At 41.1% G+C, this 17,619-nt stretch overlaps 3 protein-coding genes and 1 pseudogene across 4 annotated transcripts in view; 1 reads left to right on the top strand and 3 right to left on the bottom strand.

Moving 5' to 3' along the window:
* Positions 1–359, top strand: part of LOC116247583 (uncharacterized) — a 54,961-nt gene extending 54,602 nt beyond the window's left edge. For both annotated transcript variants that reach the window (XM_031619761.2, XM_031619760.2), the window contains one exon: positions 95–359. In XM_031619761.2, the coding sequence (XP_031475621.1) occupies positions 95–181 (87 nt within the window). In that variant the 3' untranslated portion in view covers positions 182–359. The remainder of the gene's footprint in view (positions 1–94) is intronic.
* A 1,807-nt stretch (positions 360–2,166) lies between these two features.
* LOC116248109 (catalase-3-like) lies at positions 2,167–4,726 on the bottom strand (annotated as a pseudogene).
* A 3,873-nt stretch (positions 4,727–8,599) lies between these two features.
* Positions 8,600–9,679, bottom strand: LOC116247480 (glycine-rich cell wall structural protein 1.8-like). Its single transcript, XM_031619659.1, has one exon. The coding sequence runs from the start codon at positions 9,677–9,679 to the stop codon at positions 8,600–8,602; it is 1,080 nt and encodes a 359-aa protein (XP_031475519.1).
* A 1,632-nt stretch (positions 9,680–11,311) lies between these two features.
* LOC116248230 (histone H4) lies at positions 11,312–11,868 on the bottom strand. Its single transcript, XM_031620891.2, has one exon. The coding sequence runs from the start codon at positions 11,797–11,799 to the stop codon at positions 11,488–11,490; it is 312 nt and encodes a 103-aa protein (XP_031476751.1). The 5' UTR covers positions 11,800–11,868; the 3' UTR covers positions 11,312–11,487.
* Between the last annotated feature and the right edge of the window lie 5,751 nt (positions 11,869–17,619).

The raw sequence follows: 17,619 nt of genomic DNA, 5'->3' as shown, positions 1-17,619 counted from the left end.
CAATATGTTTTCATATTTTTATATAGCTTGGTGGTGATACTGTTTTGTGGATGTGATGAGATGACACGAAGAAATAAATCTATCTAATATCCAGGTTGTGTTGAGCATTTGCGGCCCACCATCGAGACACAAGGTTGTTGAATCAAGTCAACCGAGTGCCTCCACTGCTTCTTCTAGCTAGCTTGTGATTCAACTAGGGAATCATGGTCTTATGGCCTTATGCCAAGTAAATAGCATTACAGGTGAAATATTGTTCTGTTTTGGCTTGCGCCATGTAATTAATTTATCTGCTGTATAAATGCCATGTATGTATTACGCTTCTTCCTAATAAAAACTTCGCCTTCTTTATTGAGCTTTAATTGTTTGTGATATTCTGGATAATCGCAATCATTTGTCCTATAGAGGCTTCAATCCAAAAGAAGGTAAGGGGTCAGGTCCGTGGGCCTGTGCATCCATGTCTCGGCATGGTTGGTGGCCTTGAATTTCCAAAGCCTATTTTAGCATATTTATCAAATAGACCAAGTAGTTGGTCTCCTTTTGCATAAATTAGATTAGAGTTGTGAGTTTTTTGTGACGCTTGCACAGGAGTAGCTAATCTCATTAGTCATCTGCTTGGGATCGGTGCGTCAGACTAAATTGCAGGCTTCCATGTTAACAGATAGGCAAGACTCAAAAGGGATTGAGTTATAGCTGGACGAGCTGACTGTCAGTCAAATATTACCACCAAATCATGTTTGACCAAATGAAGGTGGACCTCGATGTTTCCATGGCTCCAAAAATCGTCCACTATGGCCCCCAGTGTTGTTGTGATCAGTCTCCTTTTTCATTTAATGACGAAGAATGTACAACAAGATATAGAGAAGCTGTCATTGTGTCCTTTCTCTGTAAGTTGGAATTTAGTTGTGTGGGTGTCTATATAAAGCTTCTGGGCGTTGATATATAAATCAGATAATTATATAGGATGTCCACTTATCTGAAAAATCAAGTTAAGAAATTTCAGTATTTTAGGAGTTATTTTACAAAAGCCCATTTTCAGGTAAACAGACAAGTGCTTACATTTCGCAATGTCCAAATTATAGGAACGGTGTGTTTCTCTGGGCGTGGGCGTGTCTGCACTCGCTGGTGTGGGTGGGACGGCTCGCATTAGGATCGACTTTTCCAAAGCTGGCGAATAAGATTAAGAGAGACTGAAGCAATAAAAAGTAAAAGCCAACCTAAGACCAGTATGACAGCCAAACGCTTCGTAATTAGTGAGTCACTCTTGCGTCAGACAACGCTTCAGCCCATCGATGGATGAACCTCTCTTGCTTGCCAAGAAACAGACAATAATAACTCCAGAGGCGGGACGCATCACCAACCTGTTTCGAGCGAATGGACAATATCTCTCTCTTGGCTGCTAGAAATTGTTCTCTTTCCCAATATGGACACACTGCACGTTCGTTTACAAAGTATGTTTGAAGTATGTTTCAAATTGAGGAGAAACGAATAACTGGTGAAAAGACCCACGTGTTTTGCTCCCAAAGAATTAGATACGTCGCACCGTGTATGTAACGAACGTATGCCAGATGTGAACTATACTATGATATATACATTTACTTCTATGCCCAAGCATTACATATGCACGTGCGTGAGATAACAACTATGTATGAAATAAAAAATAAACATGAGATAGTGTATGAAATAATAAAAGATTTGTGAGATAATGAGCAAATTGATAAATGTATGAGATAACACTAAACATAAATGAGATAATGTTTATAAGATAACAAAAGGCTTATGAGATAATAGATGGATGTATGAGATAACATAAATATGAGATGATGTTTATGAAATAATAAAATATTTATGAGATAATAAGATAATAGACGGATGTATGAAATAACGCTAAACATAAGTATGAGATAACATTTATGAGATAATAAAATATTTATGAGATAAAATTATAAGCGGAACAAAAAACGAAAATACTTTTTTAGTGCTTAAAAGGTATATTGGTCATAACCATATGTATATATAGACTGAAACTGATAAATTTTACCTTTATCAAATTCTCAAATCCTTTTTTTGCAGTTTCCTTTTTTGTTCCAATAAAAGTTTTTTTTTTTGTATTAATCATAGACATCTTTTATCATTATTAAAATGACACATGAATTTTCATACACGGCCTCAACATATATAACAAGCTTCACCAAAGCATACCTTCTCCCTCCTTTCAACAATGTTGTAAGGTGGAATAGGATATCTCTCAGCATGACACACTGGATCAAACCTCGAAGGGAAGTAATCAACCTGAAAAGTTATTGAGTTGAAATTGTCAAATAAATAAGAAGCCAACAAAAGATGATACAGGACAGGACACCTCATGAATCATTGGTAAGCAGAAAATCTAAGTGGCACTAAACAGAGGCCTAAAAGAGTTCTCATAGGATTAGGTTAAGCTGATTATAGACGGCAAATCAGGAAAAGATTGACATCAATTATGATTGAATAGTGTGATCAGGCCTTGCTTTAATTGGGAAAACTATCAAAAAGACCTGGGGTTAACAATGAAAATGCATACCGATTCATCCCAGTGCATAAATTCATGTGTCCATCATAATGATTGTTATGGTGAGAGCACTTTGGAGCATTTGCTGGAAGCATCAGATAACTTGGTCCAAGACGGTGCTTCTATCCTGCATATGAGAAGGTCCTTCTTTGCAGCAATTTGTCTTCTGAATAATAAATTCCTGGTACAAAAATGGCAGGGAAAAAGGCGAATTGCTCGTTCTCGTTAAAGAAGTAATCAATGTTCTTGTTGAAGACCAAGCGACCAACTGGCTGAAGGGGTAGTATGTCCTCTGGCCACGTCTTGGTAACGTCCAAGGGGTCAAATTCAAACTTGTCGACATCTTCAGGTGGAACGGTTGGGATGAATACTTTCCATTCAGGAAACTTTCCAGCAGCAATGGAGTCATGAAGATCCTTAGTAGCATGACTGTGGTTGGTACCTCAACCATTACAGCCTCGTCATCCAACAAGGACTTCACTCTACATGTGGGTTTCAGTGGAATTTGACAGAAACTGCCCATCCTGCCTTATTGAGCATAGTATAAGTATTCACCCCAAAGCCTTCCATATGTCTGTAATCTGCTGGAATACCAACATCATCAACGAGAAAAGTGAATATGTGCAAGCTTTCAGGGTGATGAGAAAAGAAGTCAAGAATCCTACAATTCTCCTGTATATGAATCTTTGGTAGGGCTTCAAGCTATGCACCATGTCAGGGAACTTGATTCCATTACGAATGAAGAAGACAGGGAAATTATTGCCAACCATATCAAAGTTGTCCTACAACCAATAGATGCTTCATTCAGCCAAAAAAGAGTATTGTCATGACGACGGAAAATATGCATGTGATCATACAACAAAAGCAAAGGAAAATATGAGAGATCTTTTGGATGCTGACCTCTTTCAAGCAAATCTAAAGCTTAAACCTTAATATCATAAAATTTCAGGCATTGTGATGGAAAAATAATCTTATTACACATAAGAATAGAGGAAATATGCCTGCCAATGAATGTTCAATCATAGAATCAATAGCAACAATCTTCTTGAATAGCTTTCTGACATACCTCCCTTGTGTAAAACTTAACGGAAAAACCACGAGGGTCTCTGCCTCTCTGGGCTACCACGTTCATGAATAACAGTTGAGAGCCGAACAATAACAGGAGTTTGAACTCCTGGTGCTCGGAGGGAATCAGCGCATGTTAGGTGAGAAACATCATGGGTGACCTCAAAGAAACCCTTCGCACTAGCTCCTCTAGCATGAACAACACGCCTCTGGTATCCTCTCCCTATCAAAGTTGGCAAGTTTTTCATTCAGGTGATAATCCTCCAGCAGAATTGGCCCTACAAAAAGAAAAATTAAATGCAAAATAACTGCATAATTATGGAAAAACGAAAAGGACACAAGAAGAAGGCGAGAATTTCACCTTCACTATGCCAAATTGATGGCAAAAATCTGGAGTTCCATTACCAAAAAGAGCGTGACAGTTTAAACTCGCCCGCCAAGACACTGTGATCGAATCACGATGCCGACGCAATCGACTAATTAATGACAATAGACGACCAGGATAAAAGAAAAAAACAAACTAACCAACATTAAATGACGTAAATTCCCAACAGTAATAAAACCTCAAACCAAACGGAGCAAATGGGCAATCGCATAAATCTCTAAACTCAGCCACATTAATCCGAAGGAACATGATTGAGGTGAAAAATGAAGAGAAAGTAATGGAAGCAAACAGGTACCTCTGCATCCGATGGTCAGAGAGAAGTTGTTATTCCAAACGGGTGCGCCAGAGTTGGGGGTGAAGTATGGGGAGTTGAAAGCCCCAGATGGAACATTCTGGAATCACCATGGAGCAAATATTCAAGGAAAAATCGAGAGAACAAGCAAAAAAGAAAAATAATAAGGAGAATAATAAACTTGGAATAGCAACAGAAGGCAAGAAAACAGCATCAAAAGAAGCGAAGGAAAGAGAATTTCCACACAATTATGAGATCAAACATGAGCAGAGATTCAAAATAAAGGACAAAAATTGTTGAACCGCTTACCTTTGTCGGATCCATCCTTACTCTCTGTCTGTCTCTCCCTCTCTTCCTTCCACAGTTCGTGGCCGCGGAAACAGGAATTAATGCGTACTCGGACTCTTTCTAATAAAAAAAATTCAGCAAATTCGAGGTCTATCTTGTTTTCCGGGACGTGGTCTACCCAATCACACTGATCTTCTGCTCGTGGAAGTTCGACGTTGAGTATTACCGATGACAATGTTCTGAACCTAGATCCACTAAGATGGAAGCGTTAAGAAGTTCTGAATTTGAATAACGATTGAATTTGAACTCGGGATCTAGCAGCATATCGATTCTAAAAATCTGGTTACATATATCTCCAAATCTAAATTCAACTCAGGGGTCTGAGTAGGCAATATACGATCATTAAATGTCATAATAATTCTGTCAAATCTCAATCTGTTCCTTTTAAATCCCTAACGTTAGCTATGAGCGATACTTCTATTTTTTGTTCTCCCATCCTGGCTCATATTTCTTAGAAACATAACGATTCTAAGAAAAGCAGGATAGTTTTCTCTCGTTTTTTTTTAGTTTATTGTCTCCCGTTATGATGTGGAAAAGTAAAATTTCTAGGTATTACGAGAATTTCTCTTATCAAGTTTCTTTAGAGAAAAAAGATCACCTTCACCTATCACTTTCATGACAAATGCAAAATTTGAGGGATATAAATATACTTGGTGTTACTTAACTGTAGTTAAATGTTCTGCAGATTTGAAAAATGTTCTGCAGATTTGAACGAGTTTTCTTGTTTGAGTTCAACAAATACATAAATAAGAAATAGGCCCCAGCATTATTGAAAGAGAATTTTCTTGGGTAGTCATGCCATTTTCAAGGCCAAACTCAATCCCACCTCCCCCATACGATTCCTTTTCATTATTGAAGTTTAACATTTTTTGTTGTTCTTTCTATTTCCTGGGATTGAAAAAAACGGGGACTCACATCTATAAAATACTGCCCAAGTCAAAATCTACATTTTTTTAAAAGTAAATTAATGATCCAATGGAAATGTGAACGACTTTCCCAAGATGATGAATGAGGTTGCCTTTTTTGAAGCTGCTGAGAAACCGGTAGACCATATATATATATATATATATATATATATATATATATATATATATAAACCGAAATGGTGACTCTTTTTACGACTACAAACTAAATACTGGCCCCTAAAATTATTTTTAAGCATTATTCCAAAAACAGTTAAACCTAAAGTGGCAAAATTAATCATGGAATACATTTTTGAAGTTCTCAATAGAAGTAATATGTAAGAAGATGGTACACAAAATGCATGCCCGTTATCCCTAGCTAGAACAAAAATGGAGTGCTATCTTGAGCATAATGACCCAATTTGACAGGAAAGTGAGAGAGAAAGAAACAAGGCCTAAATAAAAAGCGACTCAGACCAACGAGAGTTAGCAATATGAAGACCTTTTCTGAAATGGAAGATCCAAGGTGGCTAATGAAAATTTTCTTAACACAATTAAAGAAATACTTGACCGTTAGGAGGATTCCTACGCCTACTTAGGGCTGTCTTCTTTTTTTCTTCAACAAGATAGCTGGGTTTAGGCACATTCTTACTAAAATATGTGAATAAAAACGCATTAAGGTTTCCGGGTCTTAGGTTTTAAGAGCAACACACAAGCCTGAGCAGAGCTCCTATTGTTGCTATAAATACTTTTGACCCCTCTTCCTCTAGCCGAAGAGAAAGATGTGCTACATCCGAGCATGCCTGCAAAGAACTTCATCTTCATTTGTTTGGTTGACAGAGATAATTTGCGTTTCCTTTCGGTTTTGACAAATGACGTTTGAGGGCCAACCTTGAACCCTAATCTCAAAAGCACTGTATCCGTTTTTTTTTTTCAGATATTCACATATTCATATTCAAATTCAGGTTTATAAGAACAAAGAAAGGCCATATCTGAATTCCATTCCGAAATCTGATTTCACAATTTGAATCTGGTTTGTATCTGATTTTTACATTCATATCTGAATCTGAATCCAAATTTTGAACTGAACTTGGCCGATTTCCAAAGTCTAAGAACATTCGATATAGGATATTTATTTGAAATTAAAATCTGATTGAATATTTATTTATACCAGAATCTGATCGGATGTCATTTCTTAAACACAAATCCGATATGACAGTTTGGTTGGATATCCGATCCAAATCATATATATTGGCATCCCCTCTTTCTGGCTTGTAAATGCTCTCGAACACCGACTTGCAACTGTTGAAAACAATCAACTCAGTTCAGGTTAAACCTTACAGCATTTACTAGAGAGGAGAGAAGAACATATCAGACCAAAGGTCTGGGATATTCTCTTCAACCATTGTTATCTCACCAATCAAAAGACCAAAAAAGGAGGATAAAACTACTAGTAGCATGGTTTGAAGGCGTTCTCGTGTTTGAGAGGGGAGAGTTCAACTGAGACAGAACGCGTTCAACTGTTCATCTGAGACCTCCTCCTCTACCATTGAATCACCCCCTTACTGAAATTGGACCAAATGCCAATAGTATCTTTCCTTCCTTTGGCGGTTGATATTTTTCCAAATCCAAAAGACAAAATTAAAAACTTTGAGATCTCAATGGGCATGACAACGGATATTAACTTGGGATGTCTATTGGACGATTTTCAGCAATTTTTTCCAAAAATTATGAGGCTGGTTCTTATCAATATTAGTGTCAAAAGAGTCTAAAGTTAAATTTTTCCGTGCTCAAATTGACTTGTTACTTTGGATGTTGAAGTGAGCATAAACAAGTGAGAATATTTATCCTTGGAAGTGAAATAAAAGTGACACGCCCTATCTCCAGCAAGTCTACTTTGGAGGTTACCATAAACAACACTAATGGGGTTCTTTCTCAGCGGCGACGCAAACATGAGTACTCGGCCTTCCTGTCAAGGCATTGGAAAAAAACAAAAAAAACCCTAAAGCATATCTAAGTACAGTGCAAGAAATTTTTCTTGAGAGGCATTGTGGTGGCATTACTCTAATTGCTCAACATGATATTGCCTATCAGTAAGGCTTCTTCAATTTATGTATGAATGATACTAAAAACGACGGGATCTTGTGGTATATAAAAGGAACTACTGGATTTTGAGATCCAAATTCCTTCTCTTTCAAAAGTATACTGATGGTGACTGTGTTGGACACCAAAACGACATGCAATCACCAATGGATCATATATTTATGGGATCAAATCTTTAACATGGGCCTCAACCAACCACCATTACGTTGCGTTTGATAGCTCCGGATCTTAGATCCGAGACTACATTAAAAGGTGTGTTTTGAGATATTTTTAGTTTAAACCATGAATGTTAAATTCATGCTACATGTTAGAAACCAAGAATTTAAGGTCAGACGAGGGGAAGGTCTGAGCTTTGAGATCCTAGGCAACCTTAATAGCAGAGTACGAAGCATCAGCTAGAGGAGCTTTAGCTTGGCTTAACTACAGCCAGAATGTTAGTTTTCCCACTCAAAGTTGACTTCAAGGTGGCTTTCACAATATTGTGTTGTGTGGCGACAATACAGTATCGAGATATCTTGCAGCGAGGTTTTTTAGGCCAGAAATGATCTAATTATGACATAGATTTTCATTTTGTAAGGAAGAAACTAGAAAAGCAGAAAGATGAAGTCTGATAAACCAGATAAGTGTGGATTTTCATTTGTAAGGGAAAAGGTAGGAAAATAAGAGATAGAGGTAAAATCTGCAGAATTCCATGAGGAGCATCATGGGAGATACTGCAACCAATCCTGTAGCAGTCTACGCTTTAAGCATTTTCGAGCGAACCTCAACCTCATTAACATGGGGGTTGGCTTGGAGGAGGCAATATGAAAATGCCGAGGTCATGTAGCCGAGGTAATGCAAATGGAAAGCTTCAAGACACTTTGGATTTCTGATGAATATGCTTTATTTATTAATAACAAGAACAGCCTGCACATGTATAATTCATTGCTGAACGAGCACAGCCATGCCACATTGGCCTAAGATTTGTCACCGGTTTTTGCAACTTCTTTTGGCCTGCCGTTGCCAGTTGAAGCGATTGGTGGGCAAGCGCAAGTATTTCCGCCGCTGCCCCTGCCTCCGCCGCCACCTCCAGACCCAGGGTTATAGTTTCCCTCAGGACCACCTCCTCCACCACTGCCACTTCCAGAACCAGGGCCATAGTTGTCACCACCTTGACCACCACCGCCGCCGCCGCCTCCTCCTCCACGGCCTCTGCCATAATGAGGACCGCCAGCACCCTGACCACTTCCAGTACCGGAACCATATCCCCCACCACGGCCTTGTCCATAACCAGAGCCGCCGCCGCCACCCCCACCTCCTCCAGAAACACCGCCTTGGCCATACCCACTGTCGTAGCCACCACTTCCGCCACCGCCTGGGCCATAACGAGAACCATGGCCACTACTACCACCATAACCAATGCCTCCGCCTTCGCTACCACTGCCTCCACCTTCTCCCCCACCACCAAGACCATGACCATAACCGGAGCCAGAGCCACTGCCTTCACCACCTTCATCATAACCACCAGAGCCACTGCCTCCACCACCGCCACCTTGACCATAACCAGAGCCAGAACCACGACCATCACCTGGCCCATGGTCGAAGCCACTACCTTGACCATATCTACCGCCACCGCCACCACCACCTCCATCACCACCTTGACCAAAACCAGAGCCAAAGCCGTAACCACTACCAACACCTGGCCCATAGCCAAAGCCACCACCCTGACCGTAACCACCGCCACCACCACCACCACCTTCACCAGAACCATAACCACTGCCACCACCTGGGCCATACCCGAAGCCACCCCCTTCGCCATAACCGCCGCCGCCACCACCACCACCACCGCCGCCTACTCCACTACCTTGACCATAGCCACTACCTTCACCACCTTGTCCACCACCATACCCATATCCTGATCCATCTTGACCGCTGCCACCACCGCCGCCCCCGAACGGACCACTTCCAAAACCAAAGCCTTCACCCTTCCCGAAGCCACTATCAGAACTACCAACGTCAATATTGCTTGGGTCTGTATGAGCATGGCACAGTGCCATGCTTACGCACAGCCATAGGCACAAGTAGGAAAGATTTAGGCGCACCATTTTTCTCCCCCTCCTTGGTTTCTACGCCATTCAGGGCACAGAAAGATGCATAGATATAGAGGAAAGTGAAGAAAGCGTATGGCTGAAGAGGTGCGTGCCCAAATTAATCAAAAAAAGTAGTCACGTCAGTTGCATGCTCAACAACTTCGAGTGATTGAGCAAATTTGAGGGAAAGTCCAGATAATATGTAATTCTGCGGAACTTGTCCAAGTATACTTCAAAAGATCAATTAGTTCTAAGTTTTCTTCCTTCCCCCTTCATTTCTTGTTGTATGAAAGCGCATTGCTGTCACAGATGGGTAGATAATTATGTCAAGTCTGTACGCCTCATATCTGAATTTGATCATATTCAGCTCATTAATATTCGAACGCCTTATAAAGCTTGTTATTAAGTTTAGAGTCCGAAACCTAAGAATGAGCATTTGAATCACTATGTTCCCATAAAATTTATGAAAGAAGCAAGGAGATGGAAACAAAGGAAAATATGAACCTTTAGTTTCTCTAACTTCATTGACTATAATGCAATAGCACAAAATCTTTCGCCATCTCAGAGCAAACTATGGAGGAGCGCCGCCAATATGGATTCAGGTGCAACGCTTAGGAGATTACTTTGGATCCAATTTGTAATCGTAGTCGAACTAAATGTCGAACTACCTAAATCCGACTTGTGATACAGGGTCCACAAATCCAAGGGTCAAACTAATGATGCAGGGTTTGTGAGGTCCCGTTTGAAGCGGATAATGTGTCTGGAAAGATAACCTATTCGTTTTTTTCGATGAGAAAAGATTATTCTCACCGCTTCTGATGTTGCCCTTCTCTCCGCCGGTCGACCCTCATCCTCGACGCCTTCATACAGGCTCTTTCTCTCTTCTTCCCTCTCTCAAGTCTCAACTGCTGCCAGAAAGGGGAACCTTTTTAGTTCTTCATTCCCCTTTTTTTTCACTTTTATCTTTCATTGCTTCCTTCCATGTCTTCTTACAATTGAAACTTTCTACATTGGCAGCAAATTGATGTTCTTTTTTTGGGAGGTAAAAGAAACTATCTTCCTCCATATAAGTCGCTACCTAGGTTGTTGCCATGCTTCTCATTTTTCTTTTTTCAACTGAACATGCATTTCATGTTGTTATATTCGACATTCTGTAACAAAAAGATGTCGAACAGAGACAATCAACCCCGACATCGTCCTCAATTCATATTTGGACACTGATTAAACTTTGAAAACGATTCAGAGTTTACTAAAGGAAATTTTGAAATTCCTGGAAAATTTGAACTCAGATCGACACCCAAATTATCCTTGGAAAAATTGGCTGAACTATATGAGAACCATTCACATAAAACGATTGAAACTAGCAAATTAAGAATGGTTATCGATGATAGCTACACAGCCAACAAATTAGACTATATCATCGGCTGATGCTCCTCGGTATCACCCAAATCACTCGGTATATAAACTTTTCCCTTTTGTGGAAGCGCAAGAAAATATTGGCTCCAAACCCCTACGCCTTTTGCGTGTAAAGAAACCGTGAGAATAGCTAGCGCGCGCGCACGCACACACACACACACACACAGAGAGAGAGAGAGAGAGTCATTTTAAGAGAAGCCATTCAGGGAAGGAAAATTTACAGGTTGAAATCCTACAACTTCAGAAAGGGAAAAGGAAGCCTAAAAGTAAAACAAAGAAAAGGGAAGGAAACACGCATCCAGCAACCATTCCTCACGCGAATCGGACGGGCTCGCAAACAGATCACAAGCCAATCGAGATCAACCGCCAAAACCATAGAGGGTGCGGCCCTGGCGCTTGAGTGCGTAGACGACGTCCATGGCGGTGACAGTCTTCCGGCGAGCGTGCTCCGTGTAGGTAACTGCGTCACGGATGACGTTCTCGAGGAAGATCTTGAGGACGCCCCTAGTCTCCTCGTAGATGAGCCCACTGATACGCTTCACGCCGCCACGACGAGCCAGGCGGCGAATCGCCGGCTTGGTGATACCCTGGATGTTATCCCGGAGAACCTTACGGTGGCGCTTTGCCCCGCCCTTGCCAAGGCCTTTTCCTCCCTTTCCCCTCCCTGACATCTTTTCCGACCACAACCCTACCAGAAAATCTCCCGAAAGCTCCGCTTCTCTCCCTCTCTCTCCTTCCGTCGATGGAGGGAGCGCGGGAGACGAAGTCTAAATAGCGACCAGGTGGAGGCCTGCAACGCTGGCGATCTGAACGACAATGACTTTAGACCGTTAGATTCGAAAATCAAACGGCTGTCACTTGCTCTCTGACTAAAATCCCCGGATCGATGACGTGGACATGGGCGGAAGAAAGTTTGTAGTAAAACCCTTGTACTTCACATATTTCCCACATACCCACTTCGGTATTTTTCCGTTTCCCAAAAATGATAGGATGAGTTTTATGAGTAACTTCTCTTTTGCCCAATTTTTTGTTTTTGGAGGGCATTTGAAAAAGTTTTTATTTTTTATAATGAAATGAGAATTGGATTATCAGACAACTAATTTTCATTTTGAAATTATAGACTTATTTTTAAATCAAAATTTCATAATTATGATTAAGTGGAATTATGATTCTAAAGTTTTAAAAAAAATTTGATCTTTATTTGGAACACATGTATATGTTTTTAATTCATCAATTATATATTTTTAATTTTTAATTTATATTTTATCAAACACATCGTTTTATTTTAAAATTAAAATTTTCAAATTTTTATTTTTATTTTAATTTGATTTGTTTTTAAAACTTAAATTTTAAAAGAAAAAACAAGACCGTCAAATGCCCTGTGTCACATCACGAGGGAGATTTTAGATCCTTGTCAACTAATGGATTGGAACTTGATTCGATAATGGTTAGACGTTGGTTGGCTTTTGAAAATGTAATATGCCATGTAATTACATCTTCATTTTTTTCAACAAATTTGACATTCCCTTTATTTAGTTCATCGTCTTTCGATTAAGACTAATGAACCACCATGTACCTAATAATAGGTCAGATCAAGTCAAATCACCGGTGATTGAACCCAACCCACATTAAAGGTTATTTGAGAATGGTTAAGATTGTTGAATTGTTAAACACATTATAGTTTTTTTATATTTATTTGATCAAATGTATTTAGTTATAACTGTGAGATAAATGAACAATTAAAAAAAATAAATGATAGCAAAGAGAAAATTGTTTCTTCAAAATTTGATAAAACAAAGTCTTCTTGAAGTTGGATAGTTCAAAAGTTGAGCTTGAGTTCATGAGTCAACTCGTTCAAATAATCAAGTTGAGTTCAAGCTCAACACTTAGTTCGAGCCTTGAATTTGTCGAGCTTTAATCAAGTCTATATATTCAAACAAGTTTACGAGTTTGTCGAGCCTTAATCGAGTCATCTCGAGTTCAACACACAAGGATGAGTATCAATTCTATTCAAACGAGTTTGTCGAGCTTTAATCGAGTCGAGCTCGAGCTCAACACGTAAGGATGAATATCAAGTCTATTCAAACGAGTTTGTCGAGTCGAGTTCAAGCTCAACACGTAACGATGAGTATCAATTATATTCAAACGGGTATGTCAAGTCTTAATCGAATCGAGCTCGAGCTCAATACATAACTGCCGAGTCAAGCTCGAGTTGCTTTCGTCAAGCTATTATCGAAGTCAAGCGGAGTCGAGCTTGGGGTTATTGGTTGAGTCGAGCTTAAACTGATTGAACTCGGGCTCGACTCAACTAGTGTTCACCCTTACTCGAAAAGCTGCTGGTGAAGAACTAGGAGGTGGCTATTTCCCTTTACACCAGTCCACCAATCAGGGTTTGCCAGGCGCCCCTTAGCTCCTCCTGCTTTAAGTCGGCGTTTCCAGGCCATGCTATTAGTGATAACACGATAGGGACTACTTTCATTTGGCTGGGCTTGAAGCCACTGATCAAAGAAGGACATCTCTGCATAATATCTTACCCTCCCCTGCTGCCCTAACTTCAGTTATTTCGGGAGCCCTTCTTCCTCACTCCACCACATTGCACAGACTTTACCTTGGTGCCTTCCCTTGCAAACAACTATTTGTATGGTATTCTTGAAGCTGTCCACATTGATTAGAGAACCTTATAGCATAAGAGGCTTAGGCAAGACCAGAGCTCTTATATTGAGTTCTCTCATCCTCAGAACTCATGAGGGACACCAAAAGTTGTTGGCTTGTTCCTACTCCACCATAATTTCCAAAAAATAATCAGGAGGACCAAATTCCAGCATTTCTTGAGCCACTTGAGCTTAAAAATTGTTTTATACCAGATTTGGATCTCTTCGCTAATGCTCTGCGAAGGAACTCTAGATCTACAGAAGCGTCTAGCCACCATTCTCCAAACTTCCTTGGAGAACTCACAACCAATGAGCAATTGAGCACATGGTGGTTATCTTCCGCCGCTCGGTGGCAAAGGGAGCACACATTTGCCAACTGGGTACCATGTTTCTGTATACCTCTTCAAGGTCCAAAAGTTCTTCTCATTTGTCAGGTACCGTGCATAGCTACCCACTGCAGCAGCAGAGGATCTCTATTGACTGCGGAGCAAAACCTGCTAGCCAGCAACGCAACATTAACCTCCTCTAGAGGCCGGAAGCCAATACCACCTTCGATCTTTGCCTGACAAAGCGTTTTCTAGGCAACTTGGTGGACCTTTCAGCTTCTAGTTTCGTCCATCCAGAGGAAGTCAGCCAGGCTTCTCTCTATTTTCTTGAGAATCCCCTTGAGGAGTCGAAAGACCTGCATCCAAAAAACAGCTATGGAGAGAAGGTTAGCGTTAATGACGCATGCTCGGCCAGCATGTGATGTAGCTTGGCTTTCTAGGTAATCAACTTACTCTCTATTTTAGATGCCAGCCCAATGCAAAGCTCCTCTATGAGGTTCCCAACAAAGAGAGGGACCCCGAGGTACTCTATGGGCAAGGTCACCACTTGCCAACCCCCCACACCTGAGCAAGTCTAGCTTCTCTCCCACAATCCACATTGAACGTGAATAAGGAGGTCTTGGAGTTATTAATGACAAGACCAGCATTCTTCTTCACATGCTGAAAAAACTGCTTGATGCCTTCAAGGGATTTCATAGAAGCTTTTGAGAACAGTAAAATATCATCCACATACATCAAACTATGAAAATTTGGGCCTCTTTGCAAGCTCGTTGGACGTCTGATACAGCCACTTTGAACTCTTCCTCTCAGTCCCTTAGAAACGACCTCCATGATCAAAATGAAGGGATATGGCGACAACGGGTCAGCCTGACGCAGCCTTCTGTCGGCCGGGAAAGCCCTACCACACTTTCCATTGATCATAACCGAGAAACTGACATTAGATACGCATTGTATCACTCTCTCAATTCACAAAGGGTGTAAGCCCAATAGATGCAAACTGTTTTTGAGGAAAACCCATGAGACTCTGTCATACGCTTTGAAAAAGTCCAGTTTCAAACATGCCACTTCTTCCTTCCTCTTACTTAGAAGATGGATAATGTCATGAGAGAGCAATATTATCTTGGATCACTTGCGAATTAATAAAAGGCCCTTGGTTAGATCCCACTAAGCGACAAAGGATCGCTTTTCGGAAATCCTCTATTTTGGTGGCTCCATTCTTCTTAGGAATAAGCATGAGGGCAGTTTTGTATACGCTCTTGACGAGTCTCCCGTTCCTAAAGAAGATATCCACTACTTCCTACACTTCTCTCTTAATCTCTCCCCACACAATCTGGTAGCAGTAATTCAGAAAGCTATCAATGTCTGGTGCACTGTCGCTGTCCAAGTTGAAAACCGCCTTCTTTACCTCCTCGACGGAAATAGGAGGAAGAAGCAGGTCATTGTCCCGGGCTGAAACTGATTCACCATCTGTCACATAGTCCAAGGTCTTTTAGTTTGCCTTGTCATCCACATAGTCCAAGGTCTCTCAGTTTGCCTTGTCATCTCTCATGAAGTGCTCAAAATATCCACTTAGCGGCCTCCATAATCATCTCATCTGCTTCATAAATAACTCCATCCATGCTTGCTAGGGCCCTTGCACGTAGCACGATTATGCGTTAGCGCTCCACATAAATCACAGAAATTGATTTTTGATTCATACTGAATCTCTTGTCAGTGCAATTCTGTCCTGCCCAAGGTCCAGGTCTACCATAGGCACAAGCGTGAAATTAAATGGGACTTCCAGCTTGATCCTAGCATTCCCTGTCTTCTCCCGTCGTTCCGAGCAGACTTCCTCCCCCTCCGGGCTCTGGCTATGCCCTTGTAACAGTGTTCATTCCATATATGAACCGAGAGGAGCGAAAGCTGAACCCAGACAAGCACCGTCTCCACTTCTGCAATTTTCAACTCCTGACCAGGTTTCCAGCGACTAGCTATGAGCAGCAGACCCCCAACTCTCATGCTCGGCATTTCAGCACTTCTTCAGTTTCACTCTCAGAGTCTACTTTGACTAGAAAGCAGCTGTTTCTGACGCATGAAAACTTTGGATTCTGACAATCACCCATTGTTTATGCAGAGAGGCCAAAACAAAGGTATAGTCCGTACTTAGGCGGTTGCTTCCTCCCAATAAACCAACGATGACAGAAAACTTGAATGGTTCCTCCAGTTCCTTCAGCACATCCGGGTGGAGCTATACCGACGAAACAGTGTCCCCAAAAACCACTATTGCCTTCTTCACCCCCGAGAGCAGTGGCTTGTTCAGTTCCTCAACCACATTGACGCACGACTTGATCCTTAAACCTTCTACCTCCATCAAAGATGGGCCTGTCTTCTGACTCTTTTCCCGTCCTTTGGAAGTGTTGGATCGGCCCAAAACTTGGTAGCCCTAGACGAAACTCCCCCTAGGGGCCTGCCTCCGCCTCTCTTGCCTCTCCGGCTCCTTCATCCCCCTTCTCGACCGTTGGGAAACCGGCGGCCATGCAACCGGCTAAAACGCTCGACCTCTCCAAGAGAACCTCACACCTGCCTAGCCAATCGAGCAATTCAGAGATAAGCTAAAACTGAATTTAGCATTTATATGTAACTGGATTTAGTCGGTTCAAATTCAGGAAAAGACAGCACTATATCCTGAATCAAATTGCAGGTTGTAAATGGAGAAGTTGCATAGGCATCAGATTCAGAGCTTCTCTTTTTTCCAATAAAAAGTTTGCTTGAGGCAGCCAAAAGATATAAAGCAGAAACTTACACTTTTCAAATCCTCCTTCAAACAACGATTGGCAGCACATCTTTGGAAGAAAAATGGGTTGACGCAGTCACAACCAGAAGAACAACCGCTGTGATCCCTCGGCCTATGCCTGTGACAACAATCACCAGTTTGAATCCTACAGTTTTTGCAGTTTGTCAGATTCTTATATTTAGGATGGAATGCTCATTGGGGGAGAACAAAATGGTTCTCATGATGAGGCAGTTTCTGAATCTCAGATGAACAGTCATTGTTTATTTCTCATAGACATCCCTCATTAGTCCTCTCCTTCCACATGCCAAACATCGAGTACGTTAGGAAAGACCACTAGGGTTTCAATGCTGCTCCCATGAGGGTTCGATATTGGTTTTCCACCTCCAACTGTCAAAAAGAAACAAAACAAGACACCATGGTCTACTTTCCTTTTCTAATGAAAAATATCCCACTTTCAGACGTTCATGTATGCACGCACCACCTCACACGCACGCAGAGACATCCATATGTACCATCAACTTGCATGGTACAGACAGCAAACATAAAGAGGTATGAACATGCAACAGATGCATACAGCTTTACAGGGTTCATCATAATAGAAGAAATTTGCAACCACTAAGAAAATAGGAAAGAAACAATGAGTTCAAGTCATACGCAGCGAATGTTTCCCTTGACACAACAAACCGAAAGCCTGTCATATACATATGGTGGTTGGCAGGTTTTCTCACGAAACCGGGAACA

The sequence above is a fragment of the Nymphaea colorata genome, chromosome 2 (genome assembly GCF_008831285.2).
Source record: "Nymphaea colorata isolate Beijing-Zhang1983 chromosome 2, ASM883128v2, whole genome shotgun sequence".
Taxonomy (NCBI): domain Eukaryota; kingdom Viridiplantae; phylum Streptophyta; class Magnoliopsida; order Nymphaeales; family Nymphaeaceae; genus Nymphaea; species Nymphaea colorata.
Note: the sequence above shows the minus strand (reverse complement) of the source record. Positions and strands in the feature narration are given on the sequence as shown.

Bases quoted from the DNA above. Each gene is read 5' to 3' on its own strand.
- LOC116247480 (XM_031619659.1), bottom strand. From the start codon at position 9,679: ATGGCACTGTGCCATGCTCATACAGACCCAAGCAATATTGACGTTGGT.
- LOC116248230 (XM_031620891.2), bottom strand. From the start codon at position 11,799: ATGTCAGGGAGGGGAAAGGGAGGAAAAGGCCTTGGCAAGGGCGGGGCA.